General features: G+C 49.6%; 2 protein-coding genes and 1 pseudogene across 2 annotated transcripts; 1 reads left to right on the top strand and 2 right to left on the bottom strand.

Annotated features, from left to right (window-relative positions):
• The first annotated feature begins 1,162 nt into the window (after positions 1-1,162).
• On the top strand, positions 1,163-3,163 carry LOC124651523 (pentatricopeptide repeat-containing protein At3g09040, mitochondrial-like). Its single transcript, XM_047190602.1, has one exon. The coding sequence runs from the start codon at positions 1,163-1,165 to the stop codon at positions 3,161-3,163; it is 2,001 nt and encodes a 666-aa protein (XP_047046558.1).
• Positions 3,164-3,419: 256 nt separating this feature from the next.
• LOC124654261 (double-stranded RNA-binding protein 8-like) lies at positions 3,420-6,677 on the bottom strand. Its single transcript, XM_047193278.1, has 4 exons — positions 6,579-6,677; positions 6,025-6,290; positions 5,038-5,251; positions 3,420-4,898 (listed from the first exon to the last, which is right to left on the bottom strand). Exons 1-4 carry the CDS (start codon positions 6,655-6,657, stop codon positions 3,775-3,777), a joined length of 1,683 nt encoding a protein of 560 aa, XP_047049234.1. The 5' UTR covers positions 6,658-6,677; the 3' UTR covers positions 3,420-3,774.
• A 5,108-nt stretch (positions 6,678-11,785) lies between these two features.
• LOC124656434 lies at positions 11,786-18,664 on the bottom strand (annotated as a pseudogene).
• Between the last annotated feature and the right edge of the window lie 365 nt (positions 18,665-19,029).

Here is a 19,029-nt window from a genome sequence, read left to right as displayed (position 1 = left end):
TGAGCATTCGAACCCACAATTGCACATTATTTGAGTTTGTGCAATTTTTCTGTTTTCGCACATTTTGAAACTCAATGTTTCTTGTCCGATTTTTGGGTTAGTTTTCAAATTTTGAAGCGCAACACTGCACAACATTAATTTATTTTTACAGTTGCATAGTTCACATATTTGGAGTTCTGAAATTGCACATGCATCGTGTTCGATTTGGCGCTTTAGAAGTAAGTCATATAATTGCACAATATGTTGTACAATATGGATGAGAAATCAGTAACCAGGCTGTGGACCTGAAGCTATTCTTCAGGATCTAGACCATGATCGACTTGTAACCCATCTCGCTTAATAAAGTTCCTACTTTACCCGTAAAATATATTTTCTAGCCAAAAAATGTGAATGTACGAAATTGTCAATTCTCAATGCTAGGGCAAAAGTTCGACTTTGTTTTCGCAAATTTGAAGGCCACTGCTTTCGTGTTTTCCTCTATATTCACTGCTATATCCATTTGTATTCCAACTAAAGGAGTACTACTCCCTTCGTTCCATATTATTCCAAATATAAGGTTTGTTGAAGTTAAGGTTTGTAATCTTTGACCAACTAACTATACAATATAAAATATCAGTATGTACATAATCAAATGTAAATGATATAATAGTACATTACATTATGGTACTAATGATATTATTTTTATTTTCTAAATAAAAAATATATTTTTGTATAACATTAGTTAAACTTGACAAAGTTTGATTTTGGCCAACCCGCAGAGTAACAATACGAAATAAAGGGAGTATATATACTAGTACCATACAAAAGAACACACGATGAACTCATGAGAGCGTCAGCATTATTTTTCCACGCGAGGGGTTATTCCAGCCTCACAAACCCGAGGTCGCCGGCCCCCCTCGCCCTTGCCCATGCGCTCTCCATGGCCTCACCCTCCTCCAGGCCACCCTCGCACCTCCACGCCCAGGTTCTCAAGCTCGGCATGTCGGGTGACACCTTCACTACGAACCACCTGCTCATATCTTACTCCAAATTCGGGCTCCTCGGGCACGCGCTCCAGGTGTTCGATGAATTGCTGCACAGGAACCTGGTTTCCTGGACCGCCATGGTGTCTGGCTCGGTACGCAGCGGTGCGCCAGAACTGGGAATCAAGTTGTTTGTCTCCATGATCAGGGACGGCTTCTGCCCCAACGAGTTCGCCCTCGCCAGCGCGCTCCGTGCTGCGTGTGACCAGTCCATGGCACATGTCAAGCTCCAGTTTGGTCTTTCGCTCCATGGCGTCGCGGTTAAGGTTGGTGTGGATGCCGATCCTTTTGTAGGAAGCTCGCTGCTGCTCATGTATGCCAAGCATGGGCGTGTAGCTGCTGCGGAGCTCGCATTTGCGGAGATACGGCGCAAAGATTTGACTTGCTGGAACGCGATGCTGGATGGCTATGTATCCAATGGTTTTGGGCGTGACGCTCTGATTGTGGCGTCTCTGATGCACCAGTGTGGGCTAGCAGCTGACATGTTCACCTACGTTTCAGCTGTCAAGGCATGTTTGATCGCCGGGGAGTTGGATTTTGGGCGGCAGCTGCATGGCAGTGTCATCCATAACATGTTTGAGTCTGATACCTCGGTGATGAATGCGCTTGTTGATATGTATTTCAGAGCTGGGCTGATGGGCATTGCCATGGCTGTTTTTGGTAGGATTCGGCACAAGGACACAATTTCTTGGAATACGGTGATATCTGGTTTCGCGCATGATGAAGATGAGAGGGCAGTTGTGGGCTGTTTTGCTGAGATGAAACAATCGGGTGGTAAGCCCAATGAAGTCACTTTATCTACCATGCTGAGGCTGGCTGGTGCCAAAGAGAATGCCTCACTTGGTCTTCAGATATTTGGGCTTGCCTATCGTTATGGCTACTCTGACAGTGTTCTTGTAGCAAATGCAGTTATCAACATGCTGTCTAGATGTGGATTGCTCTATTGTGCACATGGCTTCTTCAGTAACCTCAGTTTCAGAAACACCGTGACTTGGAACGAGATGATCGCAGGTTATGGTCTATACAGCTGTTCAGAGGATGCAATGAGGCTCTTCCGCGATATGGTTTGCTTCGGAGAAAGACCGGATGAGTTCACCTATTCAGCTGTTTTTTCTGCCTTTCAAGAAGCTCATGAACCAAAGAACCATGAGCAAGTCCATGCAAGTATTCTGAAACAAGGTATCGCTTCACAGCAGTTTGTGTCGACTTCACTGATCAAGGTAAAGGCGGCTTTCGGATCAGTTCAGAGTGCGCTGAAAGTCATTGAAGACACTGGCAAGATGGATTTGGTGTCGTGGGGAGTCATCGTCTCTTCATTCCTCAGTAATAACCTAAACGATGATGTCATTTTCCTTTTCGACTTGTTTAGAAGTGACTGCATGAACAAACCTGATGAATTCATCCTGGCTACAGTCCTGAATGCCTGTGCAAACGCTGCATTAATAAGGAAGTGCAGATGCATCCATTCTCTTGTTATCAGGACAGGGCACAGCAAGCACTTCTGTGTGGCAAGTGCTCTAGTTGATGCCTACGCAAAGTGTGGTGACATAGCCGCTGCGAAGAGTGCTTTCGTCACTGTTTCATCGAGCGGTGACCCCATACTGTACAACACCATGCTGACAGCTTACGCCAACCACGGCCTGATCGACAAAGCCCTCAGCCTCTACCAACATATGACACGAGCTCAATTGGTTCCCACTCCAGCTACGTTTGTTGCCATTGTCTCAGCGTGCAGCCATTTTGGGCTGATAGAGCAGGGAAAGCTTGTATTCAGTGTGATGCTGTCTGAAGATCAGGGTATGAATCCTACGAGGGCAAACTTTGCCACCCTAGTCGATCTCCTGGCGCGGAAAGGGCTCCTCCACGAGGCCAAAGGCGTGATTGAGGTAATGCCTTTCCAACCGTGGCCTGCGGTTTGGAGGACTCTGCTGAATGGTTGCCGCATCCACGGGAACAAAGAACTGGGAGTGCTTGCAGCACAGCAAATCCTGAGAATGTTGCCAAGCAATGATGGCGCCTATGTTTCGCTTTCCAACGTCTTCGCTGGGGATGGAGAGTGGCATTGTGCGGAAGAAGCCAGGAGGATAATGGCTGAGAATCAAGTCAGGAAGGTGCAAGGGTATAGCAGGATTGAGATTTAGGGATAATGTTTATATAGGAGTTGCTAAGCTAGCACTAACAACAGAACAGCCATGTGGCTGCAAGAACTGATACTATCTCCGTGAACCTAGGCATATATTTAGGGATTATTTTGCTACTGAAAGTCTGGAGCAAATACACCTAAAAATACGTCAGATATTCTGCTATTTGCTTTGGCTTGGAAATCCCTAAAAAGTGTTGCTGTAATTTTAGATTTCAAAATGGTGGCATAGCATGTACTTCTAATAACGAATGGTGATTATTCATTAACAATAGTTCATTGATCAGATCAGACTACTTAACATAGATGGATCCAAGATCATATTGTCAGGCATACAAACTTTCTAATAACTAATGGCAAGCATAGGCTAACTATGCTCCGCCCAAATACTTCTCATCTGTTTTGCAAAAATTTCTAAATTGCAAAGCCAGCTATTCAGAATTAATACAGATCAAGACGTAAAACTGAAAGGCCCATTTTGATTCAAGCACCACAATTTATTTTGCGCTCATAAAGGCAGATGAATGATCTGGCATATCTCCCATAGTTTGGCCCTTGTGTTTGGACAAAGATTCACTGTTCTTAAACGCTAGGTTCCTTAATTGGTAGCAGCTATGAACCATTGCTGGGTGGCTCCTGGTTTACAATTCTAGTTTCTTCGTCATGTTGTGGTACTGTTGTGTTGCTCAGTGGCTCCTCCTTTATGCTTGTAGCTTCTGCATTAGGTTGCTGCTCTATTGTGGAGTCGTTCGGAGACACATTAGTCACACTTGTTTTAGCTACCTCATTAGGTAGAGGAACTGCAGTGTCAATGTGTGGTTCCTGCTTTACACTTCTAGGATCCTCATTAGGTTGCATCACTTCGTCTCTGGGTGGCTCCGGTTCCACACTTCTACCTTCCACGTGAGGTTGAGGTGTTGCTGCGTCAATGAGTGGCTCCTGCTTTACACTTCTCGGTTCCTTATTAGGTTGCACCACTGCTGCATCTCTGGGTGGCTCTGGTTCCAAACATCTATCTTCTACATGAGGTTGGGGCATTGGAGTGTCAATGAATGGCTCTTGCTTTATACTTCTAGCTTCCTCATTATGTAGAACCATTGGAGTATCACTGGGTGGCTCCTGTTCAACTCTTCCAGCTTCCTCATTAGCTTGCAGAATTGCAGCATCTCTGGGTGGCTCTGGTTCCACACTTCTATCTTCTACATGAGGTTGAGGCATTGCGGTGTCAATGAGTGGCTCCTGCTTTACACTTCTAGATTCCTCATTATGTAGAACCATTGGAGTATCATTGGGTGGTTCATGTTCAACTCTTCCAGCTTCCTCATGAGCTTGCAGAACTGCAGTGTCACTGGGTGACTCCTGTTCTACTTTTCTAGCTTCCACATCAGGTTGCAGAATCGCAGTGTCACTCATCGGCTCATGGTCCATTCTTATAGTTTCTTCATCAGGTTGCAGCATTACAGTGTCAATGGATGGATCTTGTGTTGTTTCCGCTGGCTCCATGGGAACATCAAATTGATGACTGTCTCCAGGCAATTCTTCATTCTTTTCTACATTAACTGCTTGGCCATTATTCTTGATGAATTTCTGCTTGTTCCGTTGCTTCTTGAAACCACCTTTTTTGGCCTTGAGTGGTTTTGGAGTTTCAATTGGCCTTTTCTCTGGCTCCTTACCTTGCCTTTTTCCAGGCACAACAATATATTTTGTGCTACCATTTGCACAACCCTCTGATTGGCCTGCAAACAAATATAGCATGTGGATGATTCAATGTCCAACCCAACACCGCAAGGAGGAAAGCAGTACAATTTCGGCAGAATAGCTAGGATTGAACAAGAAAAAACACTCTTTCGAAACGAACAGAACAGGAAAAAATACCTTGGATGGCAAGAAGAGCAGTTCGGGCAGCTTTTATCTCTGCCTCTTTCTTTGTACGTGCTGTGGCACCAATGTAATGTATTCCACCAATCTCTACGGTGCATATGAAAGAACCTACTCCTGAAGTTTGTTTGATGCAAATATATGATGGAATAGCGTAATTCATCTTCTGAGCATACTCCTGAAGAAGATTCTTGCACAGGCCAGTTTCTTGCTGGAAAGCATGGGAAGATGTGTCAAGAAAGCACAGCATCCAGGAAAGAGACTAGTAGATTGTTATCATAATTTAATCATTCCCCTAAGAACTAGGAAAAGTCAAATCCTATAAAGCATGGCTTTAGACATGATAGCAAAATTCGACACTTGTACTGTGAGGTGCAAATTTTCTTGTTCTAATGAGGGAAACCTCCCCATGGAAACCAAAAAGTAGAAGTTTCTGCATCTTCATTACTACTAACTTCATGCGTTTAGGGAAGACACTAGTAAAATGAGGAGCTTGAATAAATAGGAGCAATTTCCTTCAGAAATAAACACAAACAAGTGAGAGTCAACGACACTAGTGTTGAATTTGGCAAAGTCGTGAAATAACAACAGCTCTCCTGTGCACCTTAAGATACTACAGCCAAGCTATTGAAAGACTAACAAGTAAAGGAACACAAACGATATTAGCATTCATACAGCCTATTCAATGGGTGTTTCATCACAACTGGACTGAAGCATATCTCTGATATTTAAGAAAACATGTAAACGTTGTAGGCAGCAGAACAGATGTGATTTCACTACATGTTTGAGGCGGACGAAGGTGGTCAGCTTCTCCCCAACCACCAAATAGGACGAACATAGATCGTCACCCATCCCCTTACTAGCTAACTTCTACGTTGAACACAAAATTCTTTCTGACCATACAAGTTACACACAAGAAATCTTTCTAGCCATTTCACATAAGCATAGCCAGACATAAGAAAAAACCCCAATGAACAAACTTACGACTGCAGGGATGCTCGCATTGGTGGCCGCCGCAGCAGACTTGCCGATTTCCATGAGCGCGACCTCGGCAGCGGACTGCTCGGCAGCCTTGCGGCTGAAGAACCCGGGCAGCGACTCGTACTTGGCGTTGTTGATGAGCACGGTGGACCTGAAAACTGGCTCGTGGGAAGGCCCCTCCTTGAGGGTCTGGTACTCCGGCGCCATGAGGCCGGCCTTCTGCGCGTACTCCTGCAGCCTGCTCTTGAAGACGTAGCAATTCTCCACCCCTGCGGCAAATCAAGCGTGCCAGAGCTCAGGAAACGACATCGTGGCACATTCTTGGATTTGAAAATTGGGATTTGGGGACAGTTCTATGCTAATATTCCGCAGCAAGTTCTGAGAAGATACGCAGTAGCAGCAGGTCTGGGTGCACAAGGGGAAGATATCTGTAGATTCTCGATCCGGAACAGCCGGCTCGGAAATAGCGAAGTAGGGGAAGGGGAGCGAGGAGGGGGGAGGGTGGCGGCGACAGAGGACGGGGGAGAGGGGAGAGGGGAGAGGGGAGGGGGCCTTACTGATCCCGCCGCCGCTGCCGTTGGGCGCATGCGAGGAGTTGGCGTGCTCCGGCGGCGCCGACATGCCGGCCCCGTCCATGTCCACCGAGCGCCGCTGTGGAGAATCAGGGACGAGGGTTTTGTGCGGCCTCTTGTTGTGCAGCGGTGGGGGCTTGATGTGGTATGTGTGCCTTTAGCCGTCGGACACAGCCACACAGGTAAAATATTCGTCGGTGCCATGTTCCCCAAAAGAGAATATTTTATTGTTTCACAATAACAAAAATTGTAAAATTACAATCAAAACCTTTTTATGTGCTGATAAAGAATAAAAAATAGGAATGCAAGAGGGTAAATTTACAATAGTAGTGAAATAATGGCACTTGTTTACTGTCAAGCCACCAAGATTTCTTCGCCCATGTATATTTAGATTCTTATTATTATTTTAAAAAATAAAATTCGGTAGAGGCTTCACCTACCGCATTCCTTTCAAAAAAAATGACACACTTGAAAAAGGAGAAATATACTTCATCTCAGCTGCGAGTGTAGGCGATAAAGAGAAAATGTAACAACAAAATCGCAAGACAATTTAGATAATGTAATCTAATTTAGCTTTGCGTTAATTAGTATCTACTCTCAAAGAAAAATAAATTGTTGGTGCAAAGGAAACGACTAGTTTTCAAAAAAGATTCAGTACAAAAGGTTCATATTTGACCTGTATGCAAATTTTATAAATATTAAAAGCAAAGAGAAAAAATTAAAAGAAGCACCAGACAATGCAGTTTTTTTGGTGAAACATAGTACAGACTCAAAATCGCACAAATATGTACATACCCTAATTCCTATGAATACACCTACAGCCTCCCTCTATGAACATCTCCAAGAAACTGATCTGCCGGGTTTTGAGATTAGCGAAGCCACCATAGCTACATCGTGGTCGACGAGAACATCACCTCCCAATAAAAAAAATATTCCGCATTTTATGAGAAACCAAAGTATAAAACCTAGGTCTTGACCTTTGAAGAGCAGGGGTATCGCTGCCCTCCTAACCATCCAACATTAAATTGGTTCACAATGAAGAAGTCACAATGAAGAAGTCAGTTACTTAATTTTGTTAAGTTCTCCGATTTTGAAAGCAAAATATATATCCGAAATATGTAATGTTATTGTGTGGTTCAATATTTGATGTTGAATTACATTCATAAAAATCACAAATATAAATAGTGTTTAGATACATCTAAATTTTAATAAACAATATTCATTTTGGTATGAGATAGCTTATCAGGTGTACCACGCGGCGATTATACTCCCTCCGTTCCCAAATCTAAATATGAATGAATCTATAGCTAAAGTATATGTGTATACCTCTGTTTCTAGATAAAGTTGGAACGGAGGGAGAAGTCTTTCTGGTGGGAGGGAGTACTTAGAGCATATGTAGTCGCGTCTCCCAAAGCGACTTCCAAAAGCCGCCGGATCAAGCTTTTGGGGGATGCGTTTTCTTCGCGCCATGTTTGGTGGACGTCGCTCCCCAGCCGCGCCCCCGGCCGCTGCCCCCAAACTTATTTTCACAAAAATACTTTTTTTTCATTTTCATTTCAATAAACAGGATGAACATTACACAAACTAATACATAATTGGAAACATGGTTTTCCACAAACTAAGACATAGTTTGAAACATGGTTTTCACAAACTAATACATAGTTAAAACATTGCAAAATGAGGAAATCTAACTAGTGTTGGCATCGTAGATTTTGTATATCCGCTACCAAGAAAGATCACTCTCAAGCACCCTCAGTCACCCAAACTGGAAAATTCAGCAGATAATAATAGCCGTGTTGGTCCTTTGCAAAGAGAACATACATAAACATTTGTGACCATTTTCGTTGCAAAGAAAGAACACTCGGCATGTTCAATAGTCCTCCTCTTCATCGTCGTCGTGGTAGTGCCGGTGGCAAGACGTGTCGTCGAACACCTTCACGCTCATCTCCTCGTCGTCTTGGTACGAGAATGTGAGCACGCAGCCGGCTTGGAGGTCGTGGTAGCGTGCGAACTTCTCCCAGTCGGTGTGGAGGTACATCTTGTCGCGCCCGTCGAAGAGCACGTCCACCGGCCACCGGCAGAAGCCGCAGCCAGCCTCCCGCAGCTGCAGCGCGGTCGTCTTGTTGCCGGTGACGAACTCGGCGAACTTGTCTGGCAGCCTCTAGATGTCTAGTGGGTCGCCATTAAGGACAACGACGAGCTCAAACTCCCACTCCCCCTCGGAAGACGACGACGTCGCAGGCGACGGCGACCGTGCAGACCTTCCAGCAGGGCCGCGGCCGCGACCTCGGCCTCTGCCTCTACCAGCTATGGAAATGCCCTCGACTCTTTGAGATGGTGGCGGCTAGTGTTGGTGAGAGAGGTGCTACGGTTTGTGTGTGAGGGATGATGCGAGAGCGCCCCTTTTTATAAGCCGGAGGGAGGCGGGGGAGCGGTGGCGCTCATTAACATCGGCACGGAGAGCTAGGCGCGATGAAACACATCACTGCGCCTCTGCGAAAACAGCATCGTCGCTGCGTACGAATAACTTCCGTCGCGAAATAGGCGACGGTTAAGTTAAACTTGAATGTGTCGCTGATGCGTCGGTCCTGCGGCTCCTCGCCTCGCTTTTCGTTGTGTCTGCCGTGTCCGAAGTGCAATACCCCGATTTTTTATTAAGAGCCAGTTCTACTTAACCCGTGGAGTGTTGACCGAAAGTTGACTTTTTTGTATTGTTGGTTGTTTGCAAAATCAGAGCGCATGGTTAAGTTCGTCTTGTCGAGTTGATCGAAAACGACAAGCTATATATTTTATTTGGAGTTCGGATGATCTTTGAAGAGCCACTTTAATTATTGCCTATATAAATTCAGAAATAGGAAAAAAAAAAAGGCAGAATACCAATTCAGGTTCGGTTAATGATAAAGGGAGAAAATAAAGATAAAAGCCCACCAGACCCCTGTTCTCGCCCACACAATCGCCGTTGGAGTACAAACCTAGGCTGGACCCTCATCCGAGTCCTGCGGTACATCCCGAAGTCCACCCCGCGCTAGAGCTGCTGCTGGCATCGATTGATCCCCTGGCAGGTCTGGAGTTTTTCTTCCCCGGCTAGCGATTTTGTAGTTCTAGTACATACATGGATGTCCCACTGTCTTGGCGATAATTGGTGTGGCTTGATCTAGCGATAGTTTGACTGGGGCTAATTTTCAGATTAAAGAAATCATGCTCCATACTAGATACGCATATCTCATTAAAAACTGATGGTCTTTGTTCTACATATCTAGCAAGCCCAATAAACCGGTATGGAGGGAGTAGTTAGTATTGTATCTAAGGCTGGTCATAGTGCATAGTATCATATTGTAGTATCATGCATATGATACTTGTCTATGATACTATCACTATAGTGGGTGGTATTATAGAGTAGTATCATGATCTTCTAAATTTATTGTTTTGTAGAATCCCAATACAAAATGTGTGTACAAGATCTATTTAGCATTAGCTCTTCTCGTAATGTGCTATGATACAGTATCCACCTATGTTACTCTAATCTTGTCTCTCCCCATTAATTAGATGCCACATCAGCATTTTTGTAGGCTTAAGATGCATGATACTACCTAAGATACTAGCACTATGGCCAGCCTAATCAATCCGGGTAGATTTGCACATAATGGCTGAACTTGGAAGGGGCATAACCAGTAATAGTAATTTATTCCATGTTAACACGAGTGGTCTGGGTTAACTAGTTTTGTCCCTGATATTTAAATCACAGTCAATCACCTGTAGTATTTTTCTACAATTTCAAATCAGCAGAACTAAAATATCATCAGCTAACTTGAGAGATAAAATGTGTTCTATTTTGATGACAAATGGTTTGGCACGTCCTCTTGGGTAGTGGCATAGAAATCTGGCCCGAATTATTCTTTGGTTGCGTGCTTTAGGAATAAATGTTAATTAGCTAGCATGTGTTCTTGCCTACGGTTCATGTTAACCACTATGCATCTTAGAAGCTCTTGCTATTTATGAATATAAATATGTATATGTGCCCAGATTAACTCACTATACAACCGCGAGTGCTAGGTGCGGTTCAGAATGCACTTTTTATATTATCGTGAAACGGTGTAGTTTTTCTGAGTGTGGTTTGATGCACAGGTTTGGGAATTTTCGGTGACGATATTAATTCTTCAGCTGACCATCGAAGTTAAGGCAAGTGCATAACGAACCTCGCTTCTTAATTCTTGGTTGTGCTATTGATTGTATTTCTGGTGTGCTTGGTTCTTCCTCCGATTCGGTATTTCCTTCTAAAATCCTGGGGTCGTAGGTTGGTAAATTTCGAGCCAATACTACTGCAGGTTGGCAAATTCCGAGCCAGCTCTGCCGCAGGTTGGTAAACTCCGAGCCAACACGCTGATAAATTCCGAGCTAGCACTGCCAAAACCCATATTCCAGTTTCAAACAAATCCAGTGTTTCTCAGTGAAATTCTAATGGTGTTCATTGATTGTTGTTCTTACGGTTCCATATTGTACTTGCTGAGTATTTATGTACTCATTCTTGTTTTTCATTTGGATTTCAGGTACTAAGTAAGCGGCATATGCATGGGAGACGGGTGTAGCACATCTTCCACATCACATGATCACATAATACTAGACAATTCTTAGTGAACAAACTGTAGTGAGTAGTGTCATATCCAATACCAAGTTTTCTGAATAACCTAGTGTGAGCCTTTGTTTTGCTCATATGTTTATTTCTTATAACTACTAGCTATTTTTGTGAGATAGGTTAATGCTTTTCGATAACATTTGTAAATTGCTTGTCATGGGTGTCTTATAAACAAAGAAGGTGCTGATTTTAGATGTTCTCCTATAATCGGTGTTACTGAGATAGTGTGGTAGCATCGCCAGATATGGTAGAAATCTGGGATGTTACACGAAGCGTCCCCTGTGGACAGGGGATGGATCGGGACGCCGGACACCGTATTAGATCGTGTTGGACGGAAGGAGACTTTGGAGCGCGCTGCTTAGGAACGAAAAAATTATCTGAGCGCGGACCAAATACCTTTGGAGGTGTAGCCTGCTCTTATCCGAATCCGCAGGCCATTCACGGAGCGATAAAATGCATTGACATTGTGTTGAAAACATTCGGGACAGGAAAAACGAGGCATGGGCCTCAAATTTGAAATTTTCATGACCGGCTTTTGCAACGTCGGCGGGTTTAATCACTACAAGCTCGGCGAGCAGTGGTCGCTGGCACATATCAGCTGCCCGAACGCGGAGGCGTCCACTCCAGTGCACCCGCCGCGCAGGAACACACAGCAGCAGCAGCGCGTGCGCGCCCGCACGGAGCAGGCCGACCAGCTCCGCTAACGCCAGCGCGTCCCACCGCAGGCCCCGGCGCAACGCCTCCGACGCCACCTCCCTGGCCGCGGCCGCGTCACCGGAGGACACGCACCCGGCGACCACGACGCCGAACGTCCTGACGTCCGGCAGGCATCCGGCGCGCCCCATGCACTCTAGCATCATGCGCGCGCCGGGCAGGTCCCCTTTCTTGCACAGCGCGGCGACGTACACGTTGTACACGGCCACGCCCGGCGCGAGCCCGCGCAGGAGCATTTCGTCGAAGGCGTCGAACTCGCCGCGGTCGCTGAAGGCGCGCAGCACCAGCTCGAAGTCGGCCACGCCTTCGGAGCCCATCTCCTCCGTGACGACCCGGTACGCCTCCGGGACCATCCCGTCCCGCAGGAGCGCGCGGAGGACGGCGCGGTGGTCGGGCCCGCTGGGGGAGACGCCCCACCGGCGCATGTCGTCCAGGAACGCCGCCGCGTCGCGCGCCGGGGCGCCCCGGCAGAGGGAGGAGAGCACGGCGCGGCACAGCGGCGAGTCCGGGTCGAGGAGGAGCGGCGGCATGCAGCGCAGGAGGTCCGCGGCGGCGGAGGGGCGGGCGGCGCGGCAGAGCGCGGAGGCGAGCACGCGGAAGGTGGCGGCGTCGGGTTTGGCGGCCGGGGCGGCGTGGAGGAGCACGGAGGGCGCGACGCGGAGGAGCGGCGGCGTGGCGCAGAGGGCGGCGAGGATGTTAGACTGTATATTCTGTATTTGTATTTGTAACCCTATACGTACCCTTTGGTACCCCTATATATATGAGATAGGCCACGCCCCAGAGCGCTGAGCCAGTTCCTCCCAAACCCTCATACGTTAACATGGTATCAGAGCACTGCAATTAGGGTTACCCCCAGCCGCCGCACCTCTCTTTCTCTCTTGGCCGCCGCCGCCACCGATCTCTCCGATCGCGCCGCCGCCGCCATGACGACTGGTGCAGCCGCTTCAAGCACCTCGGGTGCCCTCCCCGCCACCGATCCTGCCTCCACGGCCTCCACTGCCCTCGCCGACACGGCCTCCACGGCCCTCGCCGTCCCGCCGTCCTCCACGGCCTCCACGGCCCTCGCCGTCCCGCCGTCGCTCGCTCGGCTCCTTGCCACGAGCGCCACGAGTCGGATGGCATCGTACGAGCACGACCCGCCCGCTACACCTAGAGGCGGGCTCCTTCTCCGGCTTCTCCGGTGGTGCGTTCCCGCCGCCACCGCCCAACTTCGCGACGATGGCGTCCACCGTCGCTGCTCGCATCGCCCCTTGCCGGCACCAACTCTGTCCGGGCCGCCGATCCCGTTGTTGACGGCCCCCGCTGCATCGCCCGCCATCGCCGACGCTCCGGCCTCTGCGGATGGTGCTGCCCCAACTCCGTATCAGCTAACCAATCTGATTACTTGTGCGTCTTAAACCTGATAATTATCTGCATCGGCGCGCGCAGATCTTGCCTCTTCTTCGCAGCCGTCGACTCGATGGGTTCGTCGATGGGAGTCTCCCTGTCCGTCTCGTACGGTCGCTGCACCGACGGCGAACGGCACGAGGGTGGAGGCGGAAAACCCCCTCTACGCCGCACGGGTCGCCCAAGACCGAGGCTATCGTCTCGGCACTGCGGTCCTCGCTCACGGAGGGCGTCGCCGGCCTTGTGCTTGTTTGCCGCCACCTCCTACGACATCCGGCGCACGTTCGAGCAGAGCTATGCTCAGCGAGTCCGTGGCCCGAGGCAATGATCTTCGTCGCCAACTCGACGAGCTGCAAGAAGTTGAACTCCTCCGCACACGACTACTTCAACAAGATCAAAACGATCTCGGACACGCTGACCTCTATCGGCCAGCCTCTCCGGGACTCCGAGTTCGTTGAGCATGTCCTACATGGGCTTGACAAGGAGTATGACAATCTGGTGGAGCATGTGGAGGATCGAATCACACCGATCCTTCCTCATGAGCTGTACACGCGCTTACTGGCCACCGAGCGGCGTGTTGAGGCGCGTCGCCAAGAGGCCTCCGTCGTCCACGACTTCGCTGCACATGCGGCCTACCGTGGCGCCCCTAGTGGTGGTCGTGGTCGCGGCGCCCCTCCGCCCCCTGGTGGCCCGCCTGCTGGAGGTCCGTGGCAGCCTCGCCCACCTGGCCAATGGCAGCCTCGCCCACCAGCTCCGCCATCCTCGGGTGGGCGCCCTCGCCCCACTTTCCAACTGTGCGGCATCGACGACCACCTTGCATCCCGGTGCCACCGTCGCTTCAAGCGCGACTTCCTCGGCATCGGCAATGACGGTCGCGGCAATGAGAAGCAGGCCGCCATCGCCGACAGCTACTCCGACTACACCCCCTCCTTCGCCATTGATCCCACCTGGTACTTCGACACCGGGGCAACGGATCACATGACAAGCGAGATGGGTAAGCTCAACTCCAACGAGCCCTACCGTGGCCAAGACAAGGTCCGCACCGCTGACGGTTTAGGTATGCCCATCACTCATGTTGGCCAAGCATCTCTTCTCTCTAACACCTCCCGCCGCTTACATCTTCGCAATGTCCTCCGTGTTCCCCTAGTAACTCGCAACCTTCTTTACGTTCGTAAGTTTACTTATGATAATGATGTTTTCTCGTGAGTTTCATCCGTTTCATCTTCTCATAAAGGACCGAGTCACGCGGGAGGTTACGCTTAGAGGTCGAGTTCACCGGGGCTTGTACGCGTTGGAGGCGCCGTCGGGCCCGGAGGTCTTCGGTGGGGTGCGTGTGTCGGCTGCACATTGGCATGCGCGCCTTGGTCATCCTGCGTCTCCGGTAGTGAGCCATGTTCTTCGTCGCCATGAGCTCCCTACGTTATCTAGTAATAAAAGTCTAGCGGTATGTGATGCTTGTCGGCAGGGAAAGAGTCATCGGCAACCGTTTGTTTCCTCTACTAGAGTTATTCATAAACCTCTTGAACTCATTTATTCAGATGTATGGGGTCCTGCCCAAACCTCCGTTAGTGGTCATACTTATTATGTCGGTTTCATTGATGCGTACGGTCGCTTTACGTGGCTCTATTTACTTAAAAGCAAAGCTGATGTGTTTAATGTGTTTGTGCAATTCCAGCTTCATGTCGAGCGACTCCTTAGCCACAAAATTATTCATGTTCAGTCGGATTGGGGTGGTGAATACCGCAACCTCAACACCTTCTTTAACAAACTTGGGATCTCGCATCGCGTTTCTTGCCCACACACACATCAGCAAAACGGTGCGGTTGAGCGCAAGCACCGCCACATCGTTGAAACTGGCCTCACACTTCTTGCTCATGCATCTGTGCCTTTTCGCTTTTGGAGTGATGCCTTTTCCACTGCGTGTTTTTTGATCAATAGAACTCCCACTCGGCTCCTTAATATGAAGACACCCCTTGAGCTCTTGTTCAAGGAACTCCCTGATTATACGTTCTTCAAGGTTTTTGGTTGTGCATGTTGGCCTCACCTTAGGCCCTACAACAATCGAAAGCTTGAGTTTCGTTCGAAAAAGTATGTTTTCCTCGGTTATAGTGCTCTTCACAAAGGCTATAAGTGCCTCCATGTTCCCACAAACCGTGTCTACATATCTCGCGACGTTATCTTTGATGAAAACGTGTTTTCCTTTTCCGATATGCCATCATCTTCATCTATTTCACCACCCACAAATAACTCTTCAGTTAGTCTTGGCCAATTTGATGATGTTGCATATTCGCCTGTGTTACTGCCTAACCACGGTGCAGGTACCGGTCGCGGAGCCCGCCTTGAGCTCCTGGATGCGCCCGCCGCGCCGCCTGCTGCCACCGACGTCGATCGCTGCATGGGACATGCAGCGGCGTCGCGTCCCGAGCGTCCGCCCCTCACCGTCCGCCGATGGGCCGGTGCCCAACCCACCGCCATCTCCTGCGGCGTCGCCTGGTCCAAGCAGGCCGGCGTCGCCTCCCTGTACGTCGCCCGCGCGGTCGGCTCCTGCTGGGCCGGCCTTCTCCACTGGATCGGCGACCCCCTGTACGTCGCCTTCGACCACTGCGAGTGCCGACTCGCCCGTGTCATCCTCGCCAACACCGCCACCTCCACCACCACCGCCGCCTCCGCCTGCCCTGCGTCCACATTCACGCAGTCGCAACGGGATTCATCGCCCCAAGGAGCGCACCGATGGCACTGTTGCATGGATTGCCTCTTGCCTTGCTCAAGCGCAAGCGGACCCGTCTGCTGAACCACGACACTATCGGGCTGCTATGAGCATTCCACATTGGCGTGCTGCCATGGATCTAGAATATCAAGCTCTTCGAACAATGGCACGTGGCAGCTCGTTCCTCCCGCTCGGGTGTCAACATAATTGACTCCAAATGGATATTCAAGGTAAAGAAGCATGCCGATGGTTCCATTGAGCGCTACAAGGCTCGTCTGGTTGCCAAAGGGTTCAAGCAAAGGTATGGGCTTGACTACGAGGATACATTCAGTCATGTTGTTAAACCTACCACTATTCGGCTGCTATTGTCACTTGCTGTTACTCGGGGCTGGACTCTTCGTCAGTTGGATGTTCAGAATGCTTTCCTTCATGGCGTTTTGGAGGAAGAGGTGTACATGCGCCAACCCCCTGGTTTTGTTGATCCTGCTCGTCCACAGCATCTTTGTCGATTGGTGAAAGCTCGTATGGCTCGAAACAGCGCCTCGGCATGCCCGGCTTGGTGCAGCTCTTCGCGCTCATGGATTTGTTCCCTCCACTTGCCGACACCTCACTTGTTCATTTTTCAGCGTCCCCAGCTCACCATGTATTTGCTGGTCTATGTTGATGATATTATCTTGGTCAGCTCATCTGTTGTCTGCTACGGACAGGTTGATTGTCGCTCTTGGGTCTGAGTTTGCTCTCAAGGATCTTGGCAAGTTACATTACTTTCTTGGCTTGGAGGTTACCTATTCCGGCGATGGGCTCACTCTTTCTCAGCGAAGTACTCACGGGATCTCTTGCGCCGTGCTGGTATGCTTGCTTGCAAGGCTGCGCTTACACCGATGTCCTCTACTGAGATTCTATCTGCCGATGGTGGTCTTTTGCTGTCTGCCGATGATGCTACCGAGTACCGCCGCATTGTTGGAGGTCTCCGGTACCTAACCATCACTCGTCCCGATGTTTCCTATGCGATAAACCGTGTCCGTCGGTACTCGCATGCGCCACGGGATACTCATTGGACTGCTGTCAAGCGCATCTTGCGCTATGTGAGTTCCTCTCTCACACATGGTCTTCACCTTCGACCGGCGCCTACGGCTGTGCTTTCCGCCTTCGGTGATGCGGACTCGGGCTGGCAACCCCGATGACCGGCGATCAACGGGGGGCTATGCTGTATTTCCGGGTTCTAACTTGATCGCCCGGAGTGCACGCAAGCAAGCCACGGTCTCTCGTAGCAACGACCGAAGCGGAGTATAAAGCTGTTGCGGATGCCACCGCTGAGATTATTTGGGTGCAGTCTTTACTTCGAGAATTGAAGATGACTCCTAAGCAGCCGCCCATTCTGTGGTGTGACAACATTGGCGCCACATATCTGTCGCTCAATCCAGTGTTCCATGCTTGCACCAAACACATAGAGGTTGATTACCACTTTGTGAGAGAGCGAGTTGCTCGAAACGACTACGAGATAAAGTTCATCTCGTCTAAGGACCAGCTTGCTGACATCTTCACCAAACCGCTTCCGCTTCCACTGTTCCTTAGATGTAGACGCAATCTTAACTTACTGAATACTTCAGGCCACAGTTAAAATTGAGGGAGGGTGTTAGACTGTATAGTCTGTATGTATTTGTAACCCTGTACGTACCCTTTGGTACCCTTACATACCACGCCCCAGAGCGCTGAGCCAGTTCCTCCCAAACCCTCATACGTTAACAGGCGTTGAGCGCGCGCGTTGTGCGGACGGCGGTGGAGAAGAGCGTGGCGGCCGTGCCGCGCGAGGGTGGCGAGGAGGCGGTGGTGGTGATCGGGCTCTAGTGGCGGCGAGCTGCTCTCGCGGCCGTCTGGACGTCTGGTGCCGACGGCGAAGAGAACGCCTAAACCTGTACGTGGCGACGTAGATCAAAACCTTTTTTTCTTCCTCTGGCTACGCGAAGGAACGACGAGAACCAGTCGATCGAGAAGAGCTAGCTAGCTAGCATTTTTGCACATAGAGGACCGTTCGGCTTGCTCTGTCTGAGTCTCCGCCCTGTTGGGGCGGTGCCACCAGTTTACCATGCTAGCTGAAAGATTTTTTTTTTCTGAAACTCATGCAAAAGGCCCTTTCATTGGTTAAGAAGAGAGTTGCCGGTACATCAACAACACACATCGGCCCGAGGCTGCGCACCCGCCGAGCCAACAACCCTGACGCCCAAGCAACCAAAGTAGCCACCCTACAACACAAGGACTTCGGAGCCGCCGCTCCAGTTACAACCTGAAAAACACATGCCGCAAGTCACGCTAACCTCGCGGCCGCGCTAGCCGATGCAGAGCTCCTCGTTGCCAACCACCGTCACCACGATCTTCCACAAGTCACTCCGGTCGAAGAACAACTCCAAAGACGAAGCCCTCAAGAAGGTAACCGACACCGAAACGCCGTGAACGTCTCATTGCAACAAGATCAAGGGTTTCTCCCGAAGTTGACTCGGGTGAGGGACAAGAGCATCACCTCAACGCCACCTCCAACAAGGGAACAGCACCCAAGGGCATCGACGTCGTTGGCTCTGGCCACAATCGAAGACTGGGCTTTCACCCGGATATAACTCGCGAACCTCCACCCATGCCTCCACCGGACCCACCAACCTCTACACACCGAACCCGAGGTCGTGCCGCAGACTGGTCGACGGCTCCACCACCCCTGAACCCACACCGGCCCCAAAGCCGCGTCCCAAGCGGATCGCTATGATTGCCGCCCAAGCGACCAAAAGCACGACACCCAACATACGAAGGAGCCGCTGACCCCGACGCTGCGCTCCTGCCTTGACTCGATGCTAGCCGAAAGCTTTTTATTTGAATCGATGATAGGTGAAAGCTGATTCTTTGCTTACTAGCGGTACGGCAGCACAAACTTACAATTTACAAACGGGTTAATCATAAGCTGAAAAAAATATTCTCCGAAAAGGGAAAAAAATAAACAACTCCATGTC

The sequence above is a fragment of the Lolium rigidum genome, chromosome 5 (assembly GCF_022539505.1).
Source record: "Lolium rigidum isolate FL_2022 chromosome 5, APGP_CSIRO_Lrig_0.1, whole genome shotgun sequence".
In the NCBI taxonomy this organism is placed as follows: Eukaryota; Viridiplantae; Streptophyta; class Magnoliopsida; order Poales; family Poaceae; genus Lolium; species Lolium rigidum.
The sequence above is the reverse complement of the archived record's forward strand: the minus strand, read 5'-3'. Positions and strand labels throughout refer to the sequence as shown.